Genomic DNA, 27,183 nt, shown 5'->3' with positions numbered 1-27,183 from the left:
ATTTGGAATAATAAAACGACAATGAACATTAAGATGTGATTGCACTTGACTAACTTACAAGTTGTTAGAAAACACACACACACATAATTATATTTATACAGAGAGGCTGAAGTTACCTTGGTAAAAGACCACGATGTCGTTTATATAGCAAACATGGACTTTTATGGTAACATCAACCTATAATATGTTAACATGGCAGGTAAGGATAGATACATTAATCCTCAAATATTAGCGGATTTTATCTTTTAAAAGCAACACTGATACAGCTACATATACTACGTATACATTATTTTATAAATAATGTAAATAAATTATTTTATAGTCTACTAATGACCAAAAATCGCAGTTCTGTCTCTCTAACTCAGTGCATTCCAATGGCCCGCTATTAACTTCCTGGAACTATTTGAGGTCGAGCGTTTTGAACCATAGACATAATATACGTACATTATGTCTATGGTCGCAACTCTGTCTCTCTACGGCTCTGCCTCCAGATACAGTTATGAGGAGTGTAAGGCCACAGCCGATTGGCTGCTGGCTCAGGCTCCAGTGCGCCCCCTGCTGGGAGTCATGTGCGGCTCCGGTCTCGGAGGTCTGGCAGAGATGCTGGTCATCAAGTACAACTTACAAGTGACATCCCTAACTTCCCTCAGAGCACCGGTGTAACGCTTGGTGGTGCTGAGATCGTCTCCAGACTGACTCCTAACCGTGTTTTCTGTAGTTCATGGTCACGCTGGAAGGCTGGTGTTCGGCACACTCAAGGAACGCCGTGTGTTTGCATGCAGGGCAGGTTTCATTAACACACTACAGCTCATCTCAAATAGACCCAGCTAACTAAATGTGTTCTAACGTTCTGCTGATGTGCCCATTAAGTTAAATCTGATTGTTAATCTGAAACATCTAGTTCTTTAAAATGTTTTGTCTGGATTATGCATGTTTTTTAAGCATCATTGACATTTAGATTTGATTAATATTTTGAATTCGTTTTTTTTTTTTTTTACATTATCTGTTTTCATTAAATTTTTAGTTAATATTTTAGTATTTAGTAAATTTTTGGTTCTTATTAGTTATTTTTATTTATTTTATTTTTTTAAATATAAAATGCTGTCAAATCTATAAAGATGTCAAGCGTGTTTTAGTCATTCAGTGTTTTTTCCCGCCATCTAGTGTTTATGAAGCGTATTGCAGTCGAAACTTTTTTGACAATCATTCATACACGCAAATTACTAGCTGATATTTTGGCCATTATTTGTTATATACTACTTTGTTTGTGAGAAGGAAAACTTTCATGCTGGAAATGTAGTTTTATATCATCCTCTCTTGGCTGAAACTTTCACTGGTTTCCTAGCAACCGCTGCAGACGCGCGCACTGGTCTGACAACAAACCTCAGCAGATAGTTCTGGAGGTGAGTGCCGTCTGATACTTTATACACTTTGCAATTGAGAAAAGCATTTCTAATGTTCAGAATGATTGTTTCTGATTTAGAATGGAGAATTATGAGAATTGTGCCAGAAGAATTCAGGCCTTCTGGAGATGTTTTAGGGACAGACGGCTCTTCAGACTCATGATGAACACCGTGCGCTCAGCTGTAGGTTCATATAACAATGTCTCTCCGGCTGAATTTTGTGTGTGAATTATCAGTGTTATCACATTAGCCTATTATATTTCACAAATAATCAAAAAAAGAGAAAAAGTAACACATTGAATTGAACACAACATTTAAAAGTAGAAAAAATGAAACTTTGTGAATGAAATGTACTCCAACCCAAAAGGCAAATATATATATATATATATATATATATATATATATATATATAAATGTAATGAATATATATATATATATATATATATATATATATATATATATATATATATATATATTGGCTACAAATTGGCTAAAATATATTTCAACATATATTTATGCTAATAAATGTTCTACTAATATTCTTTTTCTTTGCTTTTCTGTTCTTTTCTTTTGTTTATATATATATATATATATATATATATATATATATATTTTTTTTTTTTTTTTTTCATATTTATAAAAATCTATTTCAACCCAAGAAAATGCAAGAAAAGCTTTTTATGTGTGAACATATAACACATTTAAATAAGAAAATTACAATATTATATTAATAATAATAATAATATTTATTATTATTATTATTATTTCTGCCACTGAAATATATTTTAAAATGTATTTTGAAAATATGAAAGTTAAAACTAAATATATATATATTCATTTTAAAAATATATTTCATTGAGCTTCACTGTTTGGAACATATATTTAGCATATTTAAAATATATTTTGGCCATTTATATATTTATTCATTGCTGTATGGGTATGATCTTTGTTATATTTACAACTTCAAAACCTTGTAATGTTGGTCATTTTCACCAGAAAGCACTACTTACTTTGACCCCAACTTCATCTGTTTTACTGTAAATCAATACAGTTTATTTATTATATATGAGGTTGATTGTTCTGTAACATTCCTGTCAGCACTTTCATTGCACTAAATTTTATCAAGTGTGTGTGTGTGTGTGTGTGTGTGTCACAGGAACAGTGTCTGGCATCAGCAGTTCTGCGTCAGCTCAGTCCCAGAGAAGCTGAACTGCTGAAAGACCCCAGTCTGAAGTGCAAGATCAGATTCAGGTATGAACTTCATACAAAACATCATCAAGCAGCATTATAAGGTGGACCAGAAGCTGTCTTATGCAATAACAGCCCTGCTTCTTAACCCACTCCGAAAAAGATTTACTGGAACAAAACATGTGACAGCTAGCCCCGGTCTCCCTGATATATTTAACTTCTGTTCAGGTTTGCAGGTCCTCGTTTCCACCTTCACTTGTCTTCAAGATTTTCCACATTGGAGGAGGAGGACACTATCTGTCTGGCAAAAAAGTCTTTTCTCCCTCCAACCAGGTCATGAATCACTGCAATACTAGTTTTTATATTTTGAAATAGTTTTTATTTTGTGATTTTACATTTTCATTTTGAGTGAGTTAAAAATTTTAGATAAAAAAAAAAGAAGAAAGTATATATATATTTTTCTGTTATCGTTATTTTATTTCAAATAACATTTTATTTATTTTATTTTATTATTTTGTTTTAGTTTTAACTATATAATCCTGTACTGGTCTTGGATCTGGTTTATTCTGATGCATCCTAGTTTCAGTTTTAGTTTTAGTTATTATATTAACTAAATTAGTTAACTTAAAATAGTTATATTTAAATATTTGTTTTTACAGATTTTATCATAATTTTTTTTATGATCCGAGACCATTATTTCACCATTATTTTTTACCATTTATTTTATTTCAAGTAACATTTTTTTTTTTTGTATAGTCTATAATCCTATATCTATAATCTATAATAATTTTTTGTATAATCTATAATCATGTGCTGGTCTCAGATCAGATCAGTTTATTTTTATACATCCTAGTTTTTTGCAGAAATAAAGAACCGTTTACTATGATAGCAAAAATTGCATGCATTTTAATGACTGCACTATGTATGTCTGCATCAACAGGCCACAGCAGACACTTGCAGAATGATGGGAAACAGAGCATTTATGGATCTCATTTTAATGGATGAGTTTCACAGAGCCGCTGTTGAACTGCAAGATGTGATTTGCATGAGAGACTATATGCAGGTGAATGAAAAACACTCTTCAGGCTATATTCACAGCCCAATTCTGTGACGCAGTCATGCTGCTGTGTTGCTCGTTCACCCTTTTCTCTCACTCAGTATTCCAGCCACCTGGATGAGCTTCCAGCATGTGTAGGAGGAAGGGAGAACGGATGGAGGTTCCTGTCTCTGAAGGTGCTGTCCCGGGACGTCATGCTCAGAGAGGGTGTGAAGCCAGGAACAAGAGGCAGGTTGAAGACGGTTCTGCCGTTTAGACATCTCGCCCGCTCTCATTTTGCTGGACAGCAGCTCTCACACAGGTATTCAGTTTCATCTTGTATTATAGCCTCTAACAAAAGTCTCACTCTCAGACCCTAGAAACAAACCAAATGCCAAAGTTAAAGAATAATATAAATAAAAAATGTGCTTAAAGGAATAGTTGACCCAAAAATGACAATTTGCTCATCCTCCTTTCAAGATGTAGATGAGTTTGCTTCTTCATCAGAACAGATTTGGAGAAAATGTAGCATTCCATCATTTGCTCAGCAATGGATGCTCTGCAGTGAATGGGTGCCGTCAGAATGAGAGTCCAAACAGCTGATAAATACATCACAATAATCCACACCACTCCAGTCCATCAGTTAACATCTGGAGAAGTGAAAATCGGCACGTTTGTAAGAAACAAATTCATCAAGATGTTTTTAACTTCAAACCGTTGCTTCTGTCTAAAATGTAAGTCCTTATCAGTTGTTTGGACTCTCATTCTGACGGCACCCATTCACTGCAGAGGATCCATTGGTGAACAAGTGATGCTACATTTCTATAAATAAAGAAATAAAGTCATCTACATGTTGGATGGGCACATTTTTGGTGAACTATTCCTTTAATATTATTCTGATGCGTCTTTCTCACATTACAGAGGTTCCCAGGTCTCTACACGACAATCTGCCCGTGCTCAAAACACCGCGGCTCGCAAGAGACGCGTCTACAGCCTGAGTGAGGCTCAAAGAGTATGTTTCATTTTTATAATATACTTTTAAGATGTAGTTTTTGCATCTGTCATAAACATATAATCTATGGTTTCCCATCACCTTTAATGTAAAAGTAAACTCAGTACTAGGCTAAATAGACCAAAAGATTAAAAAAGAAAAAAAGTGTTACTGAAAAAACCAACAACTAATATTTAAAATATACAAAGGTGACAGTTGAGAGGAACACAAACTCGTAGGTGACAGAAATAGAGAAAAAATAGATTAGAAAAATGACATGTTGATGAAATGATTGAGATGATCATTTATTTGAATTAGCAAATACGGTTTGCTCTCCAGTTCCAGATATTAGATGAACAGAAGCACATTAACACCCACGACATGAAGAAACAGAATGAGACGACTGAGAAACTGGACATCACGATAGTTCTGCCATCAGTTGAGACGGAAGACTACAACTCATCCGAGTCTGAATGGGAGGAAGAGGCTGAGAAACTGTGCAGCTGGTCAAAACAACTGAACATAGATGCTTTAGAAACACCTACATTCATTTAGATGGAGAAATAACATGTTACGCTAGTAGATGCACTGATTTAGGTTTCATTTTTAGTAAATACTACAACCTAGTGCATTATTCTGAGGTGCTTTCAATGAAAATTAATGTTACCTGTGCAACTGGTCAAAACTGGATATCGATGCTGTTGAAACATGAGTTCATGTGAATGGAGAAACAATGTTTTATAGTTGTAGAGGTCCGGATTAATGTCAACATATGGTGACATTTGAACATTTGGGCTCTTGCTTTATCCCACTTCTCATGCATGCACTCTCTAAAGACATCCATTCCAGAGACTGAACTTTAATTCTCATGAAAAATATACACCACATGCCAATGCATTGCATCCAAGCATATGATCAGAAGATGTATTGCATCATTCAAACCTTACACACAAATGTTTATGTGTGTTGCCTTAATTTACAGACTCTAATCTTGTCGCAGTCATTTGCAAATTAAAGGAACACGTCCGTCCATCCATAATCTGTTTATATTTAGTGTCATATTCGTAAGTCTTTCTGCCTCCATATTTATCTGTTTGCATGCATGCACACCTGTATGAATGCATGAAACAAGAAAACTAGTAAACATGAAACAAAAATCCTCATGCAAGGAAATAATAAAATAATTAACTTTTTTTTTTTTTTTACTTAATATGGGATAAAACTAAAAAATGTCAATTTTTCAGTTGTGATAATGTATTAAATGAACTACTGTGATGCTCATGTTAAATTTTTTGAGAGTTTAATACTTTATCTAATACTTTGTGTGCATGAAAACATAGAATGACCCAACCAGTGGGCACTTTTAAGGGTTAAAACAATGAAAACATACATCTTTAATGTTAATACTTCAGTAAATGCAGTTGCAATAAGAAATTTGTTCAACAACTCACTCACTTTGTAATTCTAAATGTTAATTTAAAATAATCTCACTAAATATCTGGGATTAGAGAATGGAAAAAATGTCTGAAAATCAAAAAAACACCTGGGATATTTCATAATATTGCCAGTCTCTTGGTTTTGATATTGTGAAAGCTGAACTGATATGATTTCCATCTTTAAAATTTGTACAATCTCATATATTTAGACCTGTGATGTGGGCATGAAAAGTGCTGTGCATGGGATGACCCAACAAGTGGGGACTTTTAAGGGGGGGAAAAAAAACAATCAAAACATACATCTTTAATGTTAATGCTTCAGTAAATAAGGTTTAAAAGGTGAGAAGAAAAAAAAAAGATGCTTATGCAGTTGGAATTTCTAATTAGAAAATACACCATGCATGCATGCATGCTCAAAAAACAATTAAAAATGAAACAAAAACCTCTTGCAAGGACAAAAAAAGTATTATATTTAAAATAATATGTGACCTGGACTACAAAACCAGTTTTAAGTCACACAGGTATATTTGTAGCAATAGTCCACAATACATTGTATGGGTCAAAATGATTGATTTTTCTTTTATGCCAAAAATCATTAGGATATTAAGTAAAATATCACGTTCCACAAAGATATTTTGTAAATTTCCTTCCGTAAATATATCAAAACTTAATTTTTGATTAGTAATATGCATTGCTAAGAACTTCATGAGGACAACTTTAAAGGTGATTTTCTCAATATTTTTTTTTTTTTTTTTTGCACCCTCAGATTCCAGATTTTCAAATAGTTGTATCTCGGCCAAAAATGTCTTATCATAACAAACCATACATCAATGGAAAGCTTGTTTATTCAGCTTTCAGATGATGTAGCCTATAAATCTCAATTTCACAAAACTGACCCTTATGACTGGTTTTGTGGTCCAGAGTCACATTTTGATTTGGGTTTAGAGATTAAAAAATTTCTAAAAAACAACAACACCTGGAATGTTTCATAAATTGCCAGTCTTTTGATATATAATATGATATTGCGACAGATGAACAGATCTGATTTCCATCGCTAAAATTTGAGCACTCAATATTTTATCTAAGACCGGTGATGTGGGCATGAAAATGCTGTGCCCAACCAGTGGGCGCTTTTAAGGGCCAAACAATGAAAACATACAAACTTGATATGAATAATTAGGCAGGTGATGTTTAAACAGTGCGTTAAAAGCATGCGTATGCATTTGGCACGATCATTTTCGCTGTCGCTCGCTGTTAGCTTCGCTTTCTCCGGGTAAATGTCGGTCACCGGCCTTCCGCGTTTTCCTGCGGCTCTGCGCAGTGACGTGTTGCGCTGACGGCGGCTCGCGCTGTGGCGGAGCAGCGGGCTGCAGCGCGTCTGTCTGCGGAGCTCCGCCCTCCCTGCGCACTCCGCGGCCCGCCCAGCGCCCGCTAACTCCCGCTCCAGCCCTGCCCGAGTCTGGGGGAATCCGACGGCCTGCCTGCCTGCCTGGGGAAAATCTGGAGGCCGCCCCGCGCGTCGATCTACGGTAAGTGCGCCGATACCGACGAACCGGACCGCGCGGGTTTCATCCCGCCCGCTCGTTGCACACGCGCGTCAGGGTTATGCGCGGTTATTGCATGTTTTGTTGCATTATGTTGCCCGTCGCGGCTGGAGACGCGAGGCCTCGGATTGGCCGCCGGGCCCCGGGCCTTACGCAGGCCGCACTCGGGCCTGAAGCGCTGGGGGTGGGTTATTGTTTATAAATGCTCCTACATGCACGCGACACCGAACGCCCCTTTGTTTTTAAAGCAAAGCTCGCGCGTATGCATGCGTGGGAATCAAACGCGCGATGTGTTATGGCTCAAAATGGCGCGCGCAGGGCAGGCAGGTTTTGTTTTCAGTCAAAGGGGGGAAATTATGGTCACAAGACGCCATGATTATGTCCGGTTTCAGGTGCTGAAATTCGAGGAAACCTTCAGCGCGCGGGGGGTGGGAAGCTTCGACGCGCGCTGCTGCACACATTCTTCTCAAATGCATGAAGCTTCGAGTGTTTCCTGATATGCACAAAGCGTTTAATGCATTTTACGTTGCGTTTAAAGACGTGTTGCATCATTGTATTAAATGCACAACCGTTTATTGGTGCTCTTGTTTAATTTCCAGTCGCTCTTCTTGTCGCAGTCATTTGCAAATTAAAGGGACATGCACGTTCGTCAATAATCTGTTCATATTTATTAGTGTCATATTCATAAGTCTGTCTGTCTGCCTCCGTATTTATCTGTCTGTTTGCATGCACGCATGTCTCTCTGTCTGTCTGTTCAAACCTATTGCATGTTTACATTATGGCAGCTAATTTTTGAAGCCTGTCACATTGTTATGATCCTCCCAGTTCTTATGCTAAAGGCTCCATTCTGTGTTTACTTTCTATGAGAGAGTAATTCTGCTATAAATGATTAACTCTTTTATTATCTTTTTATCATAAATGATCTCTATCAGACATTCTGGTTGAATTGTGTGTGTTGTTGTGTTAGTTGTGCCGTGGCCAATGAAGAATAAAGACGATGGATGAGGAGGTGACAAGGCTTGCTCTCCGTTCCCAAGAGCCAAAGATTATACTGCATGGCTCAGGTAATAAAGAAACTGGGGTGTTTGATCACTCATTTGTATGTATGGAACACTTAATGCCAATGTTGTGTTATTCTCATTCTAGAGAGCATTTGATTGGACAAAACAGTATTTTTGATTACAGATGAGAATGTAAAGTTTGAATTTATATTATTATAATGAAACATTTTATACATTTTCAGGAATGTGAATATGAATAAATAATCATTTTAAATACAAATAAATTTCTTTAATAATGTAGAATTATAATTATGATTACACACATGTATGTATGTGTATAGATATATAGAAATACTTAATTTATATTTTAATTTATATTATATTTAATTATAAATTATGATTATTAATGATGCATAATAATTCTTACATTTTTATTGCATTATTATTAATTATTACTAGGGGTGTAACGTACACAAATATGACGGTTCGTTATGTACCTCGTTTTTAACGTCACGGTTCGGTATGATTTCGTTACAGAAGGGGGAAAAACTAAACTTTTTTTTTTTTTTTTTTTTTTTATAAACAGTGGTTTACTGAACAAATTGCGCTTTCTTTAAATACATTCAGTTATAGTTTACATTTTCTTAGTGATAAAAATCTACCTCAGCTTATGCTTAAAACTATAGGGAGCCCTTTTAGATTATAAGGTTTAGAGGTCGACCGATAGTGGATTTTACCGATACGGATAGCTAGGTTGGACCACACTGGCCGATACCGATTAATCAACCGATAGTTTTCAAAATGGATACTGAAAGAAAGCTAGTGCTTTACTATTTAAAAAAAAAAAAGCACTAACAGTACTGAACCATACTTTGTAAATGAATAAAAATATTAATATTTACTATATTGATCATTAAAGTTATTTCATAGTTTGCTAATGTTAAAAGAAGAAACTTTAAAATTTAAAAATGTAGCCTATTAGTAGCTAATAGTGAATGTTGAAATTAACACACTCTAACAAGGAACAATACTTCTACAGTTTTCATTAATGCTACGAATGGACTCTTATTGTTAAGTGTTACCATTTCATTTCAACAGTCATGCTTAAAGATGGGCATTTTTAAATATCTACACAAGGCCATAGCATTAAAATTACATACATATGGATATTGTATGTGTACTCACACACTTTATTTGCTTCTATTTTTTAACACTTGAAGTTTATCTAATCAAAGTTAGTCACACACCGGGAAAAAGCACAGCGCTGAGTCTAGGAGAACTCAGAGGTATCACACACACACACACACACACACACACCAGACGCTTGAATGATGCTTTTCAAGTGGCGGTCTAAAACAATTTATTTAATCACCAAACGGACATAAGTTTGCTTCAAGAATGAACAATGTGGCATAAATGAGTTTGAAGTTCGGTGTTTAAAAAAACAGAGCACGCGGAAAGAGAAATCACGATCTATTACAGCTCTCTATATGAAGCATACAGACTTTATTAGAGCCACAGAAAGACAAACGTTTTGCTGAAAAATACACAATACATAATTTATAGCCTAGGGTGAAGTCATTATGTACATTCACAACGATTTGGGACAAATATAATGTAATTTAATAGAAAACTATGTGAATGGCGCCTGTTCCACGGCAGGATTTTCTGTCGGCTGTATTTAAATCTTGGCGTCTGGAGTTTCCCGCTCTGTGCAGCGCGCAGTGTCACGTGTCAAAATAAACAACACGTGCTGTCAGTGATTTCCGCCTCTAGACGCCGCTCTCGTACTGTATAATGCCAGCGGACCCATCTCAGCCGCTCCAGCAACGGTTGCAAACCGGAAAACTATCGGCATGGATTTTTGCCGATAACCGATAGATGCGGCAATCAACTATCGGTGCCGATTAATCAGCAAAACTGTTTATTTTTAAATAGATGATCAACACTCAACTTAAAAAAAAAAAATGTATGCAAACATGTCAATTGCACATAATGCAGTTTTTAAATTAACTTATAAATAATAAAATTTCTAGGCTATTTGTTAAAATATATTCAATTACACACTGGCTGTTATAGCATGTTTCATAATAGGTTAATTTTACATTAAACATTTACATTTTACATACATTAAATAATTAAGACTAACAGGTTTAGTAAAATATGAGTATATAGTGTAATATTTGGTGAAATGCTCCTCTCTAGGCTTGATTTCTCTAGTGAAGTGACGAGCTGTCGACACTGATGACTTGCTGAGGTAAATTAAATGCTGCGTGACATTTTATTTCCATGCTGTTTTGTTTCCGCGGTTGAAACACTGATTGAGCAATAAAGCATGAGATGTTCAGTCATGTTTATTCACGTTAAAACTAGTAGTACAGAGGAAGGAATGATGGCGTTCAGTCGCGCTCCACTCTGCATGAGTCTGCGGTGCGTCACGGCTCAGACACGGGAACCGGAGCTGATCACGGCGCTCGAATCAATGCTTGTGTTGGGTTTATACCAGCACGTCTGAACCTTCCCAGAAGCAGCTCTCCAAGGCGTTTATACAGCGATCTGTCATGCCACATCAAAGACTGTCAAAACGCCATTTATTATTTGAATTTCCTGAAACAATAAATAAATACTGTATTCGATCGGTACACATGCGTACCGAACCGAAAGACCCGTACCGAAACGGTTCGGTACGAATAGGTTTACCGTTACACCCCTAAAAATTACTAACAGTTATTAAAATTATAAATATATTAAATGGGAACAAAAATATATAAAATATAAATAAATATACCTAATTAAAATATACATAATTGAAATAAATCTGTATGATTAAAAACTATTTTACACACACACACACACACATATATATATATATATATATATATATATATATATATATATATATATATATATATATATATATATATATATATATATATATATATATGGTGCATGTGAATATGAATAAATAATCATTTTAAATACAAATGTATTCTTTAATAATATAGAATTATAATTATTGATGAATAATAATTCTTGCATTTATTAATTGCTAATAATTATTAAAATTACAAATATATTAAAAGGGATCACAATATACATATACATAATTAAAATAAACATAATTGAAATAAATCTGTTTGATTAAAAACATAATTTTACACACACATGTATACATATACAGTGGGTGAAAAAAATATTTGATCTCCTGCTGATTTTGTACGTTTGCCCACTAACAAAGAAATGATCAGTCTATAATTTTAATGGTAGGTTTATTTGAACAGTGAGAGACAGAATAACAACAAAAAAATCCAGAAAATCACATTTCAAAAAAGTTATAAATTGATTTGCATTTTAATGAATCAAATAAGTATTTGACCCCTTCGCAAAACATGACTTAGTACTTGGTGGCAAAACCCTTGTTGGCAATCACAGAGGTCAGACGTTTCTTGTAGTTGGCCACCAGGTTTGCACACACTTGGATCCTCTCCAAGTTATTAAGGTTTCGAGGCTGACGTTTGTCAACTTGAACCTTCAGCTCTCTCCACAGATTTTCTATGGGTTTAAGGTCTGGACACTGGCTAGGCCACTCCAGGACCTTACTGTGCTTCTTCTTGAGCCACTCCTTTGTTTCCTTGGCCGTGTGTTTTGGGTCATTGTCATGCTGGAAGACCCGCCCACGACCCATTTTCAATGCCCTGACCCTGACGGTACATGACCCCGTCCATCGTCCCTTTGATGCAGTGCAGTTGTCCTGTCCCCTTAGCAGAAAAACACCCCCAAAGCATAATGTTTCCACCTCCATGTTTGACGGTGGGGATGGTGTGAGTTGATGCCAAAGAGCTGGATTTTGGTCTCATCTGACCACAACACTTTCACCCAGTTCTCCTCTGAATCATTGGCAAACTTCAGACGGGCTGTACATGTGCTTTCTTGAGCAGGGGGACCTTGCGGGCGCTGCAGGATTTCAGTCCTTCACGGCGTAGTGTGTAACCAATTGTTTTCTTGGTGACTATGGTCCCAGCTGCCTTGAGATCATTGACAAGATCCTCCCGTGTAGTTCAGGGCTGATTCCTCACCGTTCTCATGACCACTGAAACTCCACGAGGTGAGATCTTGCATGGAGCCCCAGTCCGAGGAAGATTGACAGTTATTTTGTGTTTCTTTGCGAATAATCGCACCAACTGTTGTCACCTTCTCACAAAGCTGCTTGGCGATGGTCTTGTAGCCCATTCCAGCCTTGTGTAGGTCTACAATCTTGTCCCTGACATCCTTGGACAGCTCTTTGGTCTTGGCCATGGTGGAGAGTTTGGAATCTGATTGATTGATTGCTTCTGTGGACAGGTGTCTTTTATACAGGTAACAAGCTGAGCTCCTTACCTGTATAAAAGACACATGGGATCCAGAAATCTTGCTGATTGATAGGGGATCAAATACTTATTTGACTCATTAAAATGCAAATCAATTTATAACTTTTTTTAAATGTGTTTTTCTGGATTTTGTTGTTGTTATTCTGTCTCTCACTGTTCAAATAAACCTACCATTAAAATTATAGACTGATCATTTCTTTATCAGTGGGCAAACGTACAAAATCAGCAGGGGATCAAATATTTTTTCCCCCACTATATATATATATATGCGCACACACACACACACACACACACACACACACACATTTCTGGTTTGCTATCCTTGTGGGGACACTCCACACATTTTAAAATGTGTATAATTATAATCAAAAGTATGTAATTATGTTATGTAATACATATAAATGTATTTATATTTAATTATATAATAATAATAATAATAATTATCGTGATGTGTGCTTTTATTGTTGCCAGTCCCCTCCCCCATTATTAATATTGTGTCAAAAAGCCGATATAAAGCAGTATGTATCTATATGCTATAATATGTGCTAGTATATATAATATAATATGTGCTAGTCTTAAGTCGCTGGGGTATATTTGTGGCAATAGCCAACAATACATTGTATGGATCAAAATGATAGATTTTTCTTTTATGCCAAAAATCATTAGGATATTAAGTAAAGATCATGTTCCATGAATATATTTTGTGAATTTCCTACCATAAACATCAAAATTTCATTTTTGATTAGTAATATGCATTGCTAAGAACTTCATTTGGACAACTTTAAAGGCGATTTTCTCAATATTTTGATTTTTTTCGCACCCTCAGATTCCAGATTTTCAAATAGTTGTATCTCAACCAAATACTGTCCGATCCTAACAAACCATACATCAATGGAAAGTGTATTTATTCAGCTTTCAGGTGATGTATAAATCTTAATTTTACAAAATTGACACTTATGACTGGTTTTATGGTCCAGGGTCACATATGTAGTTGAGCTGTAGTAACCAGTGGTGGTTATGAAGTGCGGACAGTAGTTTTGAGCAGTAGTTGTATGTGTATTGTTGCAGACGAGGGAGGTGCGGGGGAGGAGGAGGAGGAGTATGTGGTGGAGCTGCAGGAAACGGTGCTGGTGTCAGAGGTGGAGGGTGAGGCCACGTCTGTCCAGGGCTTCTCCTCCGACGAGCTCGTCATCCAGGATGCTGTGGAGGACGTGGTCGCCGAGTACGTGCACTGCGACGACGACGAGGGCGTTGCCGTGGAGACCTGTGTGATGTCACTGGAGGGCGAGGAGGAAGAGGAGGACGGCGTTGCCATGGCAGAGATGACGGAGGATGTTCTGGTGACGGAGGGGAGGGACCCTGAGCACGACTCGGACGGCTGCGGAGATTACCTCATGATCTCCTGTAATTCACCGAATCATTCTGTCACTCGGTCATTCTGTCGTTTGATTCGCTCATGCGTTCGTTTGGTTCATTTTATTGTTTCAAATGTAGTTCTAGTTATTTTAGTAATTCAACTTAAACTCATTCCAGTTAGTTGCCAAGGCTACATTTTCTTTTTGTAATTTTTCATCTAATATTTGTTTGTTTATAAGCACCTTAAATGTTTCATTTTTCTCATATAACAATTAATTCCAATTACTTTTTACAGTATTATTCAATATAATATTTTATAATATTATTTGTTTGTTTTTTTAGTAGCTCAACTTAAACTTATTTCAGTTAGATGCCAAGGCTGCATTTTCTTTTGTTTTTATCTGTTTGTTTTTGTTGCATTTTTTTTTACATTTTTTCATATCTTCAGTTAAAAACAAAAACAAACAAAAACATTTTATAAAGTTGTGCTTTTGCCATTATTAGTTTTTATAATATTATGTAATATTATTTTTTTTTATATTTCTTAAATGTTTTTATTCTTTTATTTTAGTAAAGCTGTTTTTAAATTTTTTTATTGTCTTCAGTTTTGCATTTAAAAAATAATTAAATTTTGTTTACTTATGTGCTTTCGTCATTGTTAGTAGTTTTTAAATGTAATATAAGTTTTATTTTTGTTTGTCATCTAATATTTGTTTCATTTTAGTTTTAAAATTTTATAACTTCAGTTTTAAATTTTTCAAAAAAATGTTTAGTTTAGTTTTGTGGTTTTGTCAGTTTGTTCATTTGATCACTTATTTGCCAGTTAATTTGTTAAAGTTGTTTATTTATTGTTATTCGTTCATTTGTTTCTATCCGAATAGTTTGGATGATCCAAAAATAGACATTAACACATGATTTTTTTTTGAATATATAATATTTAATAAGTAGTATTTTATTTAATGTTACAGTTCCAAAGTTGTGCCTCCTTTCTCTTTATCATCATCATAAAAATGATTCTGATGATTCTGTCTGTTCTTCCTCCTGTAGTGGATGACGCAGGTAAGATGGTGTCTGGAGACGGAGAGGAGGTGACGGTCGAGGGAGCGATAGATGACCAGGAGGTGGAGAAGGATGAGGACGGACAGGAAGTCATTAAAGTTTACATCTTTAAAGCAGACTCTGGAGAAGACGACCTTGGTGAGTAAACGAGAGATTTGAGCCAGTGCTACTTTAGTATTATTTCTATACAAGTATTTAGAGTTTGAGTATTTTGAATTAGCTTTTATTTTTATATTTTAGTTCTTTTTTACACTAAAAATTATTTTAGTTGTGCTTTTGTCCGTTACTAGCTTTTAGAATATTATATAATATATTTTATAATATTCATTTTAAAAAATATATATATTTCTATTTAGCTTTTATTTTATTTTAGTAATTTTAGCATTTCAATGTAAATGTATTTCAGTTTGTTACAAATTTTCTTTTTCTTATTTTTTTTTATGTAACGTTTGTTTTATTTTAGCTTCAGTTTGTAGTTCAAAAAGATCATTAATTTGTTATTAGTTTTTGTAGTGTTATTTTATAATATTATAATATTATTTTTTAATATTTCTATGTAGCTTTAATTTATTATTTTGGTTTTAGTTTTAGAAATTGTAATACTCCAGCTTAAACTTATTTCACTTAGTTGCCAAGGCTACATTTCTAATTTCTCATTAGTTTGTCATCTGAAGTTTGTATTTCACTTTATTTTTTGAATGTTACTTTTTCTTTTTTTTTCTTCTTCTTTTTTTTTAAATAATTGATTTTAGTTTAATTATGAGCTTTTGTCCTTTTTAATTGGGTCTTTTTTTAATATCTTATTTATTATTCGTAATATTCCAATTTTCTACAGTATTTAGCTTTTAGTTCTCATTTCATTTAAATATATTATTTATTTTATTTTTATGATTTATAATAGTTTTAGTTAACAGTAGCAGCACTGTTTTGGGCCCATTGACGAAACCTTTAGTTCAATGATTTCAAAGAAATTGAAACTCAGACTGCAGATTCACAAACTCTCCTGGGTCTTTCTAGGGCGTTTGCCACAACTTCAGTTCTGATCCAGTTATGATGCATCATGATTGAGGAGATTTGTATCCCAGTGTGCATCATATTTAGAGGTAGTTGCTGGTGCTCAGCCAGGCTAAAACATTTTTTACATTTTATACTTCAGGGTGAGTGAAAATGTTGCCAGGACAAGTTAAAAATCAAAAACAAAACAAAAAAAATCTTCGTCATTTTAATAGCATGAGATGAGGGTGTAGTCCAGTAATAGGACCGGTTGTTTACCGCTGTATCTGTGTGTAGGAGAGACGGTGGATCTCGGTGAGAACGAGGCGGTCGCTCTGGCTGAGCCTGTGGTCCGGCCGCTGAGAGAGAAGATGGTCTACATGTCTGTGGGAGATGCTCATCACACACAGACTGATGGTGAGAAACTCTGAAAACCCTTTGAAATATGACGCAGCACAACTGCTTTCAACATTGATAATAATCAGAAATGTTTCTTGAGCAGCAAATCAGTATATTAGAATGATTTCTGAAGGATCATGTGACACTTAACGCTGGAAATTCAGCTTCGATCAGGATTAAATTACATTGTAAAATATATTCACATGGAAAACAGTTATTTTAAATTGTAATGATATTTAAATATTGAAAAACAACCGTCTGTTTTATAAAATTAGTTTGACTCTTTTGAGTCCTTAGATTTGAACTTGTGTTTTATAACGTGAAGCTGTTTTATCGGTGTGGTTATTATTTAAGTAACACTATATATATATATATATATATATAAGAAAAATGTTAACCGAAATAAAATAAAATATGAAAAAACTTAAACTTATTTCTGTTTAGTTTAAGCTGAAATGCTAAAATTGCACAAATTAAAACTGAAATAAAAATTAATAAGGAATAAGTGGACATTTAAAAACTAATAAAAATATTAAAAACAAAATTACTCAAATTAAAACAAAGAATATAAATTAAAAATGTTAATAAATACTATACTAGTATATTAATGATATTAAAATAGCAGCATTTTTTACACTGGTGTCAGTCGTTTAATATGAATCATCTGATCTTTTGCTTTGTGTCTAATAAGTTCCAAGTACAAAGAGAAAATATAAAAAAATAAAAAGTATTTAATTCACTGGATTATCCAAATATAGCATGATCATTATTTAATATATAATTGTTTATTACATGATTACTTAATATATAATATATTTTATTTAATATGTAATTCTTTAATATTAAACACTGTTTTGTTTTATTTAATCTATAGTATTTTGTTTTTTTTCTTGTAAAATTTCCATCAGAAATATCTATATTGTAAATGTATAGCGTTAATGTGATCTATAAAGTGATTCACGCTGATATAGCGTACAATAACATGTTTGCTTGAAATTGGCTGCAAAAGCTCAAATAGACATTTAGTTTTTGCTCAAAGCGCTTGTGCTACAAATGTCAAATTATGTAACTTTAGGGGAACATGTCAAACCAGCACCGTAACCACTGTGGACATTGAGGAGGATGTGTTTCTGAATGTCTGATTCCTTTGGTTCCAGTTTTGAAAATGTAGTTATTATTGTCCCAAATGTACTCCTAAGCTGCAAAATGCAATAACGTGTTTTCAAAGATGAAACTCTGTGATTTGAAGCATTGAAACGGCATGAGACATACTACTTGTGTGGATGTCATGGTTAATGTGACGTTGTAATTTTAGACGCCGTTACTGTGTGTTTATCCACTGTTTATGTGCAGTTTGTGGTGTTTTGTGTGCAGGAGGATCTAAGCTCTCGGACGAGGTGTACATGGAGGTGGTGGTTGGAGGAGAGGAGCCGGTTCCTCACGACCGGCCGTATGACAGCACTGCCCTCAGCAAGGACTTCATGCCCGTCGCGTGGGCCGCTGCATACGGTCAGGAGTCCGCATTTCACTGACCCTACAAATCCAGATCATGTAGTATAACTGCAACCTAAATGCTTGGGCTGGGAAAATAAATGGATGAATCGAGAAATGATTCCAAATGCATGGCGATTCTTTCTCGAGTCGATTCTTGGTTTTCAACAGCAGATGACACTGCATACAGCCGTACTCTGCTAGTTTCCAAATCCTTACACACACATGAACCTAAAATTATTGAATTCATAAAATTGGAAAAGGTTGAAGCGTCATAAAAGCATTCTTAGCCGAGGTGAGATTACAGACTCAGCCGAACGCACAAGCGCTCTTCATGAGCATTTGAGTGTGTGGATAAAAACTAGATTAGAGCGCCATTAAAATCTAAGCTCAGAATCGATACCAGAGAGAATTGCGATGCATTTGGAAGATCTCAGAATCGATTCTGCATCGATTTACCGTCGCAGCCCTCCTAAATAAAGTCTATTAACTACAAACAACCACTGCATGCATACGGCATTATGAAATGTTGGCCTGAGTATTGACACACATTTCACGATTCGATTTGATTTTGATTCACAAGCTTTTGAGTCTGCTCTGATTAGGGCTGCACGATATAATGCATGCGATTGTCGTGCGCATCTCGTCAGTAAAGCCGGTTCTGTGATTATTAAATGCCGCTCCATTTGAAAACGGGCGATGGAGATTTATTAATAATCACAGAACCGGCTTTACTGATGAGATGCGCACGACAATCGCATGCATTATATCGTGCAGCCCTAATCATGATCTCGATTTGACTCAAAATCAGTGTTATTGTAGTATCCATGAAACAATATTTGTATAATAATTTTTATTGATGTTTTGATGTAGTTTTTATTTTCACATTTTCTGTTTTCATTTTACATTTATTTAAAGTTTTAGTATTTTTTTTGTCATTTTTAGTAGTTTTGTGTTTTTGTCCATATAGTTTTTATCAATTTTTAGTTTTCGTTATTTTAGTATGTCAAGTTAAACTAAATCTATCTAGAAACACTGGATTGCAGTAACATAGGTCTGTTTCTGACTTGCTGTACTTTAATGTCGTCTTTAATAGTGGTTGACTGATATGTGACCCTGGACCACAAAACCAGTCATAAGGGTAAATTTTTTTTGAATTGAGATTTATAATAAATATGCTTTCCATTGATGTATGGTTTGTTAGGATCGGACAATATTTGGTTGAGATACAACTATTTGAAAATCTGGAATCTGAGGGTGCAAAAAAATAAAAATATTCAGAAAATCGCCTTTAAAGTTGTCCAAATGAATTTTTAGCAATGCATATTACTAATCAAAAATGACGTTTTGATATATTTACGGTAGGAAATTTACAAAATATCTTCATGGAACATGATTTTTACTTAATTATCCTAATGATTTTTGGCATAAAAGAAAAATCGATAATTTTGACCCACAATGTATTGTTGGCTATTGCTACAAATATAGTTGTGCTGCTTATGACTGGTTTTGTGCTCCAGGGTCACAAATGAGTATTTTGAGCTACGATAAATTTGTGGTTTTGCATTTATTAGGATGATTCTTCTAATGATAAATGATTTTGAATATGCTCATGTGTGTTTGGTAAGCAGGTGCGGATGAGGGCTGTGAGAACCGGAACGGAGCAGCGAGCGCATTACTGCACATTGATGAGTCGGATGCACTGGACAAACTCAACCGGCAACACGGCAAGAACAAGAGACGAGCTGAACCCCGACAGGTCCAAACAGGTATCAGCACGCTCACCTCTCACTAACTTATTAATAAATCTTAGGTTTTGTAGAATTGCTTTGAAAGTGCTAAGCTTTACAGAAAATTGCAGATTACGTAGGATGTTTATAGCATTTTGCATCATGCTGTAGGACCATTTCAAATGAACTAAAGCAGCGGTTCTCAATTCCAGTACTTGCGTACCCCGCTCTGCATATTTTGTAGCTTTTGTAGAATAGACGTTTGTTCTATTCGACTGTAAGTGCCCTGCGAAGTGGACATCAAAGGATATTCCACCATGATTCCAGTTCGAAGCGAACGTACATGTTCCATTCAAAGGGCAGAGAAGTGTGTGAGACATGAATTTAAATTATATTTATTTACAGAGGTATATTATGTCACACAGAACCGCTGAACTAAAGTGAAATAAAATGATGATTAAAAGTGGTGAAAAAAGCAGAAATATACATTTTTGCCAATATACAAATATATCCATTTTTACCTTGATGTTGAAAACAATAATAAACCTTTTTGGTTTTGTTTTCAAATATTTTACAATGAATTTTATAATTTGTAAATGTTAAATTTTCATATTTCAGCAGTTTTGAGTGTCTCATTTGCCTCAAATTGTTTGTTGTATCCAGTATTATTTATTTTTTATACTTTCATTTTTACATTGTTTAATTTTGTGACATTTTCATCTACTGTTTTATTTTATTGTACTTCATCTTTATTCCAGTGAACAAAAATGTTTTAATAGTTTTAGTTCTAGTTTACGACAGTAAACCTGATAGTATCTATATTATATCAGCTGAGTCAACGCTTCCCTGCCAAACATTATATTTTCCGGGTTTTCTGTTATACACTCTGGGACGCTATTACGCATCTCCCGAATGAGTCTAGAAAGTGCCGATCAAAAACACAGGCGAGGAAGACGCAAAACAATCTCCTATGTATGCATATGAAAAATAATGCGATCATCAACACTAACCGCATATAAATGAAAACTGTGCAAGCTTTGGGGATGCTGATGGAAGTGATCTACGGCATATTTTCTTTAAACATTGTACTGAATATGATGCAGATGTAGTATTTGATAAAAATGACTCAAAATGTTGCTTTTTTTAAGTAGAGGCTCTGTTCTCTATTTTGATGTATTGCATGTTCAGATATTCATACAACAAAATATTCTGGGCACCTTGAAATTTTAGTGAAAATCATAAAAAATGCTGGCATTGACTGTCAACTTTTTTTCAAAAACCCTGGCAGGGAAAGAGTTAATAGTTATTTAATATCCCTAGTTGCATATTGTATTAAATCAGCTATTGGCTACAAAACAGATTGTCTTTTATCCTCTTACTATCCTTTTCTGTCTCCTCTCATTTCTCTCCAGCGATCATCATCGGTCCGTATGGACAGCCTCTGACCGTCTACCCCTGCATGCTGTGCGGTAAGAAATTCAAATCCCGCGGCTTCCTCAAGCGCCACACTCGCAACCACCACCAGGACGTGTTGAGTCGCAAAAAGTACCAGTGCACGGACTGCGACTTCACCACCAACAAAAAAGTCAGTCTGCACAACCACATGGAGGTGCATGCGCTCAGCAACAAAGCACCGTTTGAATGCGAGACCTGCGGTAAAGAGTTCCACCAGCAGGCGGCGCTGTTCTCGCACCGTCTCCAGCACCACCACCAGGAGCAGAAATCGCCCACGGCCATCGCGTCGCCGCTTCCTCCCGCCGCCGCGACCAAGACACACAAATGCAAGTTTTGCGATTACGAGACTGCCGAGCAAGGGCTGCTCAATCGCCACCTGCTGGCCGTGCACAGTAAGAGCTTCCCGCACATATGCGTGGAATGCGGCAAGGGTTTCCGCCATCCGTCGGAGCTAAAGAAACATATGCGCACACACACCGGCGAGAAGCCGTACTCATGCATTTACTGCGATTACAAATCGGCCGACTCGTCCAATCTGAAGACGCACGTGAAGACGAAGCACAGTCGTGAACTGCCGTTTCGCTGCGAGCGCTGCGGCCAGACCTTCAGTGAGGAAGACGAGCTGACGCAGCATGCGGCTACGCACGAGGACGCTCGGGGACACCAGTGCAGCCACTGCGACCATCGCAGCTCCAACTCCAGCGACCTTAAGCGGCACGTCATTTCCGTGCACACGAAAGACTACCCGCATAAATGTGCCGTCTGCGGGAAAGGCTTCCACAGGCCGTCCGAGCTTAAGAAACACTCGGCGTCGCATAAAGCCAAGAAACTGCACCAGTGCCGCCACTGCAACTTCAAGATCGCAGACCCGTTCATTCTCAGCCGCCATATCTTGTCCGTTCACACTAAGGAACAGCAGCAGCAGCCGGCGCAGTCGCCGACTCCGCCTTCGCAGGCGTCACCGCCGCAAGCCCCGCCCACAGAAAAGCCCACCCCCAAGAGGACTATAGGTGCAGCGCAGTTAGCAGCGCCCGCTTTAAAGAAAGCCGGCGGCGCGAAGGGTCCGCGAGAACGGAGGGTGTATCAGTGTCAGTATTGCGACTACAGCACAGGGGATGCGTCCGGGTTCAAAAGACACGTTATTTCCATCCATACTAAGGACTATCCGCATCGCTGTCAGTACTGTTCGAAGGGCTTCCGGAGACCTTCGGAGAAAAACCAGCACATTATGAGGCACCATAAAGACATGGTGCCAGCAGAATGAGCTCCTCCTCTTTCTCCGCTCACTTCCGTAAACACACTAAAACAGCCAGTGGTTGGAAATCACCATCCCTCATGTTGGCAACCTCTGTATTGGGCTTCTTACCAAGACCCCTCATGCATAGCAGTGTGTGTGTTGTGTTTGTATGCGAGAGAAAAGTGTTTAGTGACATAGGCTGGAAGTGCTTTCAAGTTGTTTATGATCACATGGTCTCCAGTCTTAAAGGAACAGTTCAGCCAAAAACAACAATTCTGTCGTCATTTATTCACCCTTGTATGCATTTCCAAACAGATTTGGTTCCCATTGACTTCTATTCCATTGTAACACAAAAGAAGGTATTTTATAGAATGCTAGAATTCCATTGTACTGACAAAAAATACAGTACAATGGGAATCTCAACATTTTCTTTTTCTTTTTATGGCTTGAACACACACAAAAAAAAAAAAAATATATATATATATATATATATTTTGAAGAATGTTGGGAACTAAACAGTTTTGGTTCCCATTGACTTCTATTCAACTGGAACACAAATGAAGATATTTTGAACAGTGTTGGTAACCGAACAGTTTCAGTTCCCATTAACTTCCAATGGAAATAACTAAACTGTTTTGGTTCCCATTGACATCCATTGTAACACAAAAAAAGATATTTTGAAGAATGTGGGTAGCCATCGACTTCCATTCTATCTTTTGTTTATACAGTGGAAGTCAATAGGACCGGAAACTGTTTAGTTACTGGCGTTCTTCAAAATATCTTCTTGTGTGTTCCACAATAGAAAGAAAGTCATACACATTTGGAACATCATAAATGATGACAGAAAATAGTTTTTTGGGTGAAATATCCCTTTAAAGGAACAGTTCACTCTAAAATTTAAAATGTGAAAATAATTTACTCGCCCTCGTGTTGTTTAAAATGAGCTTGACTGACTTTTTGCCAAGGAACGTAAAAAAAAAAATTAACTAATTTTCTTTATATTATAATATTATCGTTATTATAATGTATTATATAAATATTAAAATAATGCTTGTGGATTATATTCCAGGTCTTCTGAAGTCGTATGATATATTTGTGTGAGAACAGACCCAAATTTATGTTGTTGTTCATTGAAAATCTTCCCTACACTTTATTATTAATTATATTAATAAAAGCATACGACTAGAGGGTGAGTAAATAATGACATTTTTTATTTTGGCCGGACTAATCCTTTAACTGTAGATGTTTTATGTTTTTCAATGCATTTCAGTTTGGTTTTGTCTTCTTAATAGATGAAACTAACATGTGCATCCGGCCTCTGGGATCAGGCACATATTCCTGAAGCGTTTCAGAGTATTGCATTCAGTCTGTCATTGAGTAGATAACATAACCTCTCTGAAATGCTTTATGAATATAGGACAATGTGATATCAGTCTTGCACTTTACTAGCATGTCTGTCTGATAGATAGCTGTTTGAAAACATGGACATCAGGAAATGATTTTAATGTTCAGAAACACGTTGGAAAGGTATCAGGCACCGAGGACATTGCCTTATTTTGCAACGTGTGTGTGATCAGGACAAGGTTATAGGGGATATCTGGTCTCTCGAACCTTTAATGATTGCAAAAAGTGCATATGATCTGATCTAATGACGATGATGAGGGAAAAACAGATGCAGCATCATCTGTAATGACCAATATGTTTAAAAGGAATGGTTCACCATGTATGAAACCATGTCTCTCTTTTTTTTTTTTAAGATTTATTCAGAACTAAATTTCGTTTTGATTTTTTTAACTTCCTGGATCGAGTCCGTGCAGCTTATGAACAAAGTTGTTTTATAAAGCATCTGTGGCATTTTGGGTCTGTGAGACCAGATAACCCCTTTAGTCTGTGTAATTATAAGAAAGATTGAATTCTGCGCTAATAGGACCCATTTTTAATCATGCAAAGGTAAATGTTTTCTCATGTTGTAAGTTGACTTAAATGCATTTCAGTTGGATGTATGGGACCACAGAGATGTGAAGTAAATGGGTAAATCTCATGTAAAGAGCCTGTCTGGGTCAAATCTAACCCCGAAATCAAAGGAAAAACATTTAAATTCTAATTTAAATACAAATCATAGTATTGCAGTAAATATGGTTTTATGAATAGGAATTATTGGAACTAAAAATAGCCTACATTGAAAAAAAAAAAAAAAATGGTCTAGAAACAATTCTCACTTGTTAAATTTCACAATTAATTCCAAAGAAACAACGAGTCACACAATGAATTAAATGGAAATTTTTAAGTATAAAGATTTAAATAGTATTTTCTTGCAAAACGTACTCCAATAATCAATGTTTTATTTACATCGTTTGAAAAAAAAAAAAAAAATCCAGTGTATTTCTGCCTTTTGATACTTAATTCAATGTGTTATTTTCTCATTTTTTGTAAATACATGTGGAATTCACTAGTGAAAATTATTCCTACACCATTTTTCCTTTCAGTGTATTCATAGTATAAAATCAACTAAAAAAATATTTATTGCAACACAATTTGCATTTAAAATTTCACTGCTGTTGTATAAAATAAATGTCAAATACATAAGTCAGTGCCACTCAATGTTCTAAATAGGTTCAAAATATAATTTCTTTTAATTTCTTTAGTTTTTGGGGTGAAATTTGACCTGAGCACGTGTCTTTTCTTTGAGACTCAGCCATATGAATTCTAAACATACACTATATTAGATTCAGTATGCCAATTATGTGTACCAAAATCATTTTTGATAACCTTATTGATAAGTCGTCAGGCCAATTTTATCTCTCGTCAGTATCCACGACATGCAGTATGAGTTTAGTTTAAAAAGGACAACTACGAGGAGATTACCAATGATCTGTATGTGTGTGTATGTATGATTATGGTTGATGATGATTTTTCTGGTTTATACTCAAAGCAATGCATCAGATATGTTTGCCGTTGCCAATAACCTTTTCACCAGGTGACTCTCTCGTCTTGGCGACTTCATAGTGACGGTACTGTTCACATACGGTCAATGCAAATACACACTAATACCCACTAATTGTCTTAACAGTCACTGAAAGCGTGTACTAGGCTGGCATCCTTTACTCGTTACCAAAACGTGACAAAAAGCTGGAATCCACAAGGCGAGTCATGTTGGAAATGCGCTGTTTTGTGTTTGTGCATAACGTAAATCGAATCAAATTACGCTTATTCGGGTCACAATTCCACTAACCTGTGATGGATGATGTCATATCCAGCTTTGCATGTGATTGGCCAGAGGTTTCCAGAGGAACTTGACCTCGAAGCACTGAAACAGCCTCTCTTTGTGTCCGAACAGAACCATTAGCAATGATTAGCAAAAACAATGCCATCGGTCGGGAAGGGAAGCACTTCCTCCCGGCGCTCCCGGGCCTTCCTCTCTCTCTCTCTCTCTCTCTCTCCTCTCTCTCCCTGTGATCATTTTTATACTGCAGATATTTATTTGGTCACCGTTTAAACTTTGTTGTATAGTTAAATGTAAGTAGGAATCTATGGGACTATAACTTATTGTTTTGTACACAGATCTGTAAAGAGAGAGTGTAGATGTAAACACTTCGGAAAGAGGACTTCAGAACTTTGTGTTGTCATGGATGTATCTTCACATTTGTTTAAAAAAATGATAAAAAAGGAAATAAAAGGCAAAGTATTTTCCTGCATCCTCTGTTCTTCATTATGGAAATGCAGTTGTCTGTAACTTTTTAGAGGTCTTTTTATATGGGATGTAAATTTACATTTATTCATGCAGTAGATGCTTTTGTCTGAAGCTATTTAGAAAAGCAAGCAGTTTATAAGCAAGTTCATCAGGTTTATTATTTATTCAGGAAATTGTTTCTCAGTATCTTTAAAAGTTGTGTATTTACAGTGTAATTTGTGAGTTATTGTGGTATCATTGAGATGTTACAGATAGTTTTCATTAATATCTTTAATTTGTTTTTTTTAATTTTTTTAAGTTTTAGTAATTTTTTTTGTCATTATTAATTGTGTATGTCTATATAAATGTCTGTACAGTTTTTATTATTTTTAAATGACTAAACTAAACTAAAATGAGAAATGTTGGCAACTCGCTGAAATAAGTTTTTTTTTTTTTTTTAATGTGTATTTTATTTCAGTTAAAATGTATTTAAAATTTTTAAGATTTATTTTAATGTTGTTTTAGTTATAATTTTAGTTTCAGTATTTTTGTTATTTTTATTAGTTTTTAATTTTGTAATTTTTATCATTATTTCATATTCATTTTTATTGTGGTTTTAAAATATTCTATAAAATTCTTATTTTTTAAAAATTGTTTTATTCATTTGTATATTATATGAAATTATATTAAAAATTTTTTTTATCATTTTTATAAACTATAGTTTTTATACTTACTTTTACAGTATTTTATCTATTATATATTTATTTATTTTGGTTAAGTAAAGCCCTGGCAACTAGCTGAAACATTTATATTTCATACTTTATTTC

The 27,183-nt window shown here is 35.4% G+C and overlaps 2 protein-coding genes across 5 annotated transcripts; both read left to right on the top strand.

Annotated features, from left to right (window-relative positions):
• The first annotated feature begins 575 nt into the window (after nucleotides 1–575).
• On the top strand, nucleotides 576–6,965 carry c05hxorf58 (chromosome 05 CXorf58 homolog). 3 transcript variants are annotated; one of them, XM_058776029.1, is made up of 10 exons: nucleotides 576–657; nucleotides 719–787; nucleotides 1,346–1,403; nucleotides 1,484–1,586; nucleotides 2,560–2,654; nucleotides 2,820–2,924; nucleotides 3,532–3,654; nucleotides 3,750–3,949; nucleotides 4,549–4,639; nucleotides 4,958–6,965. In XM_058776029.1, the coding sequence occupies exons 7-10, from the start codon at nucleotides 3,553–3,555 to the stop codon at nucleotides 5,171–5,173; spliced, it is 609 nt and encodes a 202-aa protein (XP_058632012.1). In that variant the 5' UTR covers nucleotides 576–657; nucleotides 719–787; nucleotides 1,346–1,403; nucleotides 1,484–1,586; nucleotides 2,560–2,654; nucleotides 2,820–2,924; nucleotides 3,532–3,552; the 3' UTR covers nucleotides 5,174–6,965. The 3 variants fall into 3 exon arrangements, with proteins under 3 accessions (XP_058632012.1, XP_058632013.1, XP_058632011.1); XM_058776030.1 differs by lacking the exon at nucleotides 719–787 and having other exon boundaries at nucleotides 586–657; XM_058776028.1 differs by lacking the exons at nucleotides 576–657; nucleotides 719–787 and having other exon boundaries at nucleotides 1,036–1,403.
• Nucleotides 6,966–7,444: 479 nt separating this feature from the next.
• Nucleotides 7,445–26,373, top strand: LOC131540776 (zinc finger Y-chromosomal protein 1). Of its 2 annotated transcripts, XM_058776026.1 has the most exons (9): nucleotides 7,445–7,583; nucleotides 8,566–8,662; nucleotides 13,793–13,885; nucleotides 14,035–14,370; nucleotides 15,370–15,519; nucleotides 16,672–16,791; nucleotides 18,148–18,282; nucleotides 19,896–20,033; nucleotides 21,407–26,373. In XM_058776026.1, the coding sequence occupies exons 2-9, from the start codon at nucleotides 8,596–8,598 to the stop codon at nucleotides 22,711–22,713; spliced, it is 2,346 nt and encodes a 781-aa protein (XP_058632009.1). In that variant the 5' UTR covers nucleotides 7,445–7,583; nucleotides 8,566–8,595; the 3' UTR covers nucleotides 22,714–26,373. The 2 variants fall into 2 exon arrangements, with proteins under 2 accessions (XP_058632009.1, XP_058632010.1); XM_058776027.1 differs by lacking the exon at nucleotides 13,793–13,885.
• Nucleotides 26,374–27,183: the final 810 nt, after the last annotated feature.

Source organism: Onychostoma macrolepis, chromosome 05, assembly GCF_012432095.1.
Source record: "Onychostoma macrolepis isolate SWU-2019 chromosome 05, ASM1243209v1, whole genome shotgun sequence".
Lineage (NCBI taxonomy): Eukaryota > Metazoa > Chordata > Actinopteri > Cypriniformes > Cyprinidae > Onychostoma > Onychostoma macrolepis.
This window is presented reverse-complemented; position numbering and strand designations above follow the sequence as displayed.

What these genes read in the sequence shown, in the direction of transcription:
- c05hxorf58 (XM_058776029.1), top strand. Translation starts at nt 3,553, where the DNA reads ATGATGGGAAACAGAGCATTTATGGATCTCATTTTAATGGATGAGTTT. An exon ending in GCATGAGAGACTATATGCAG is followed by an intron (nt 3,655 to 3,749) that starts GTGAATGAAAAA and finishes TCTCTCACTCAG; the next exon opens with TATTCCAGCCACCTGGATGA. An exon ending in GGACAGCAGCTCTCACACAG is followed by an intron (nt 3,950 to 4,548) that starts GTATTCAGTTTC and finishes CTCACATTACAG; the next exon opens with AGGTTCCCAGGTCTCTACAC.
- LOC131540776 (XM_058776026.1), top strand. Translation starts at nt 8,596, where the DNA reads ATGGATGAGGAGGTGACAAGGCTTGCTCTCCGTTCCCAAGAGCCAAAG. An exon ending in GATTATACTGCATGGCTCAG is followed by an intron (nt 8,663 to 13,792) that starts GTAATAAAGAAA and finishes TCGCACCCTCAG; the next exon opens with ATTCCAGATTTTCAAATAGT. An exon ending in CTCTGGAGAAGACGACCTTG is followed by an intron (nt 15,520 to 16,671) that starts GTGAGTAAACGA and finishes ATCTGTGTGTAG; the next exon opens with GAGAGACGGTGGATCTCGGT.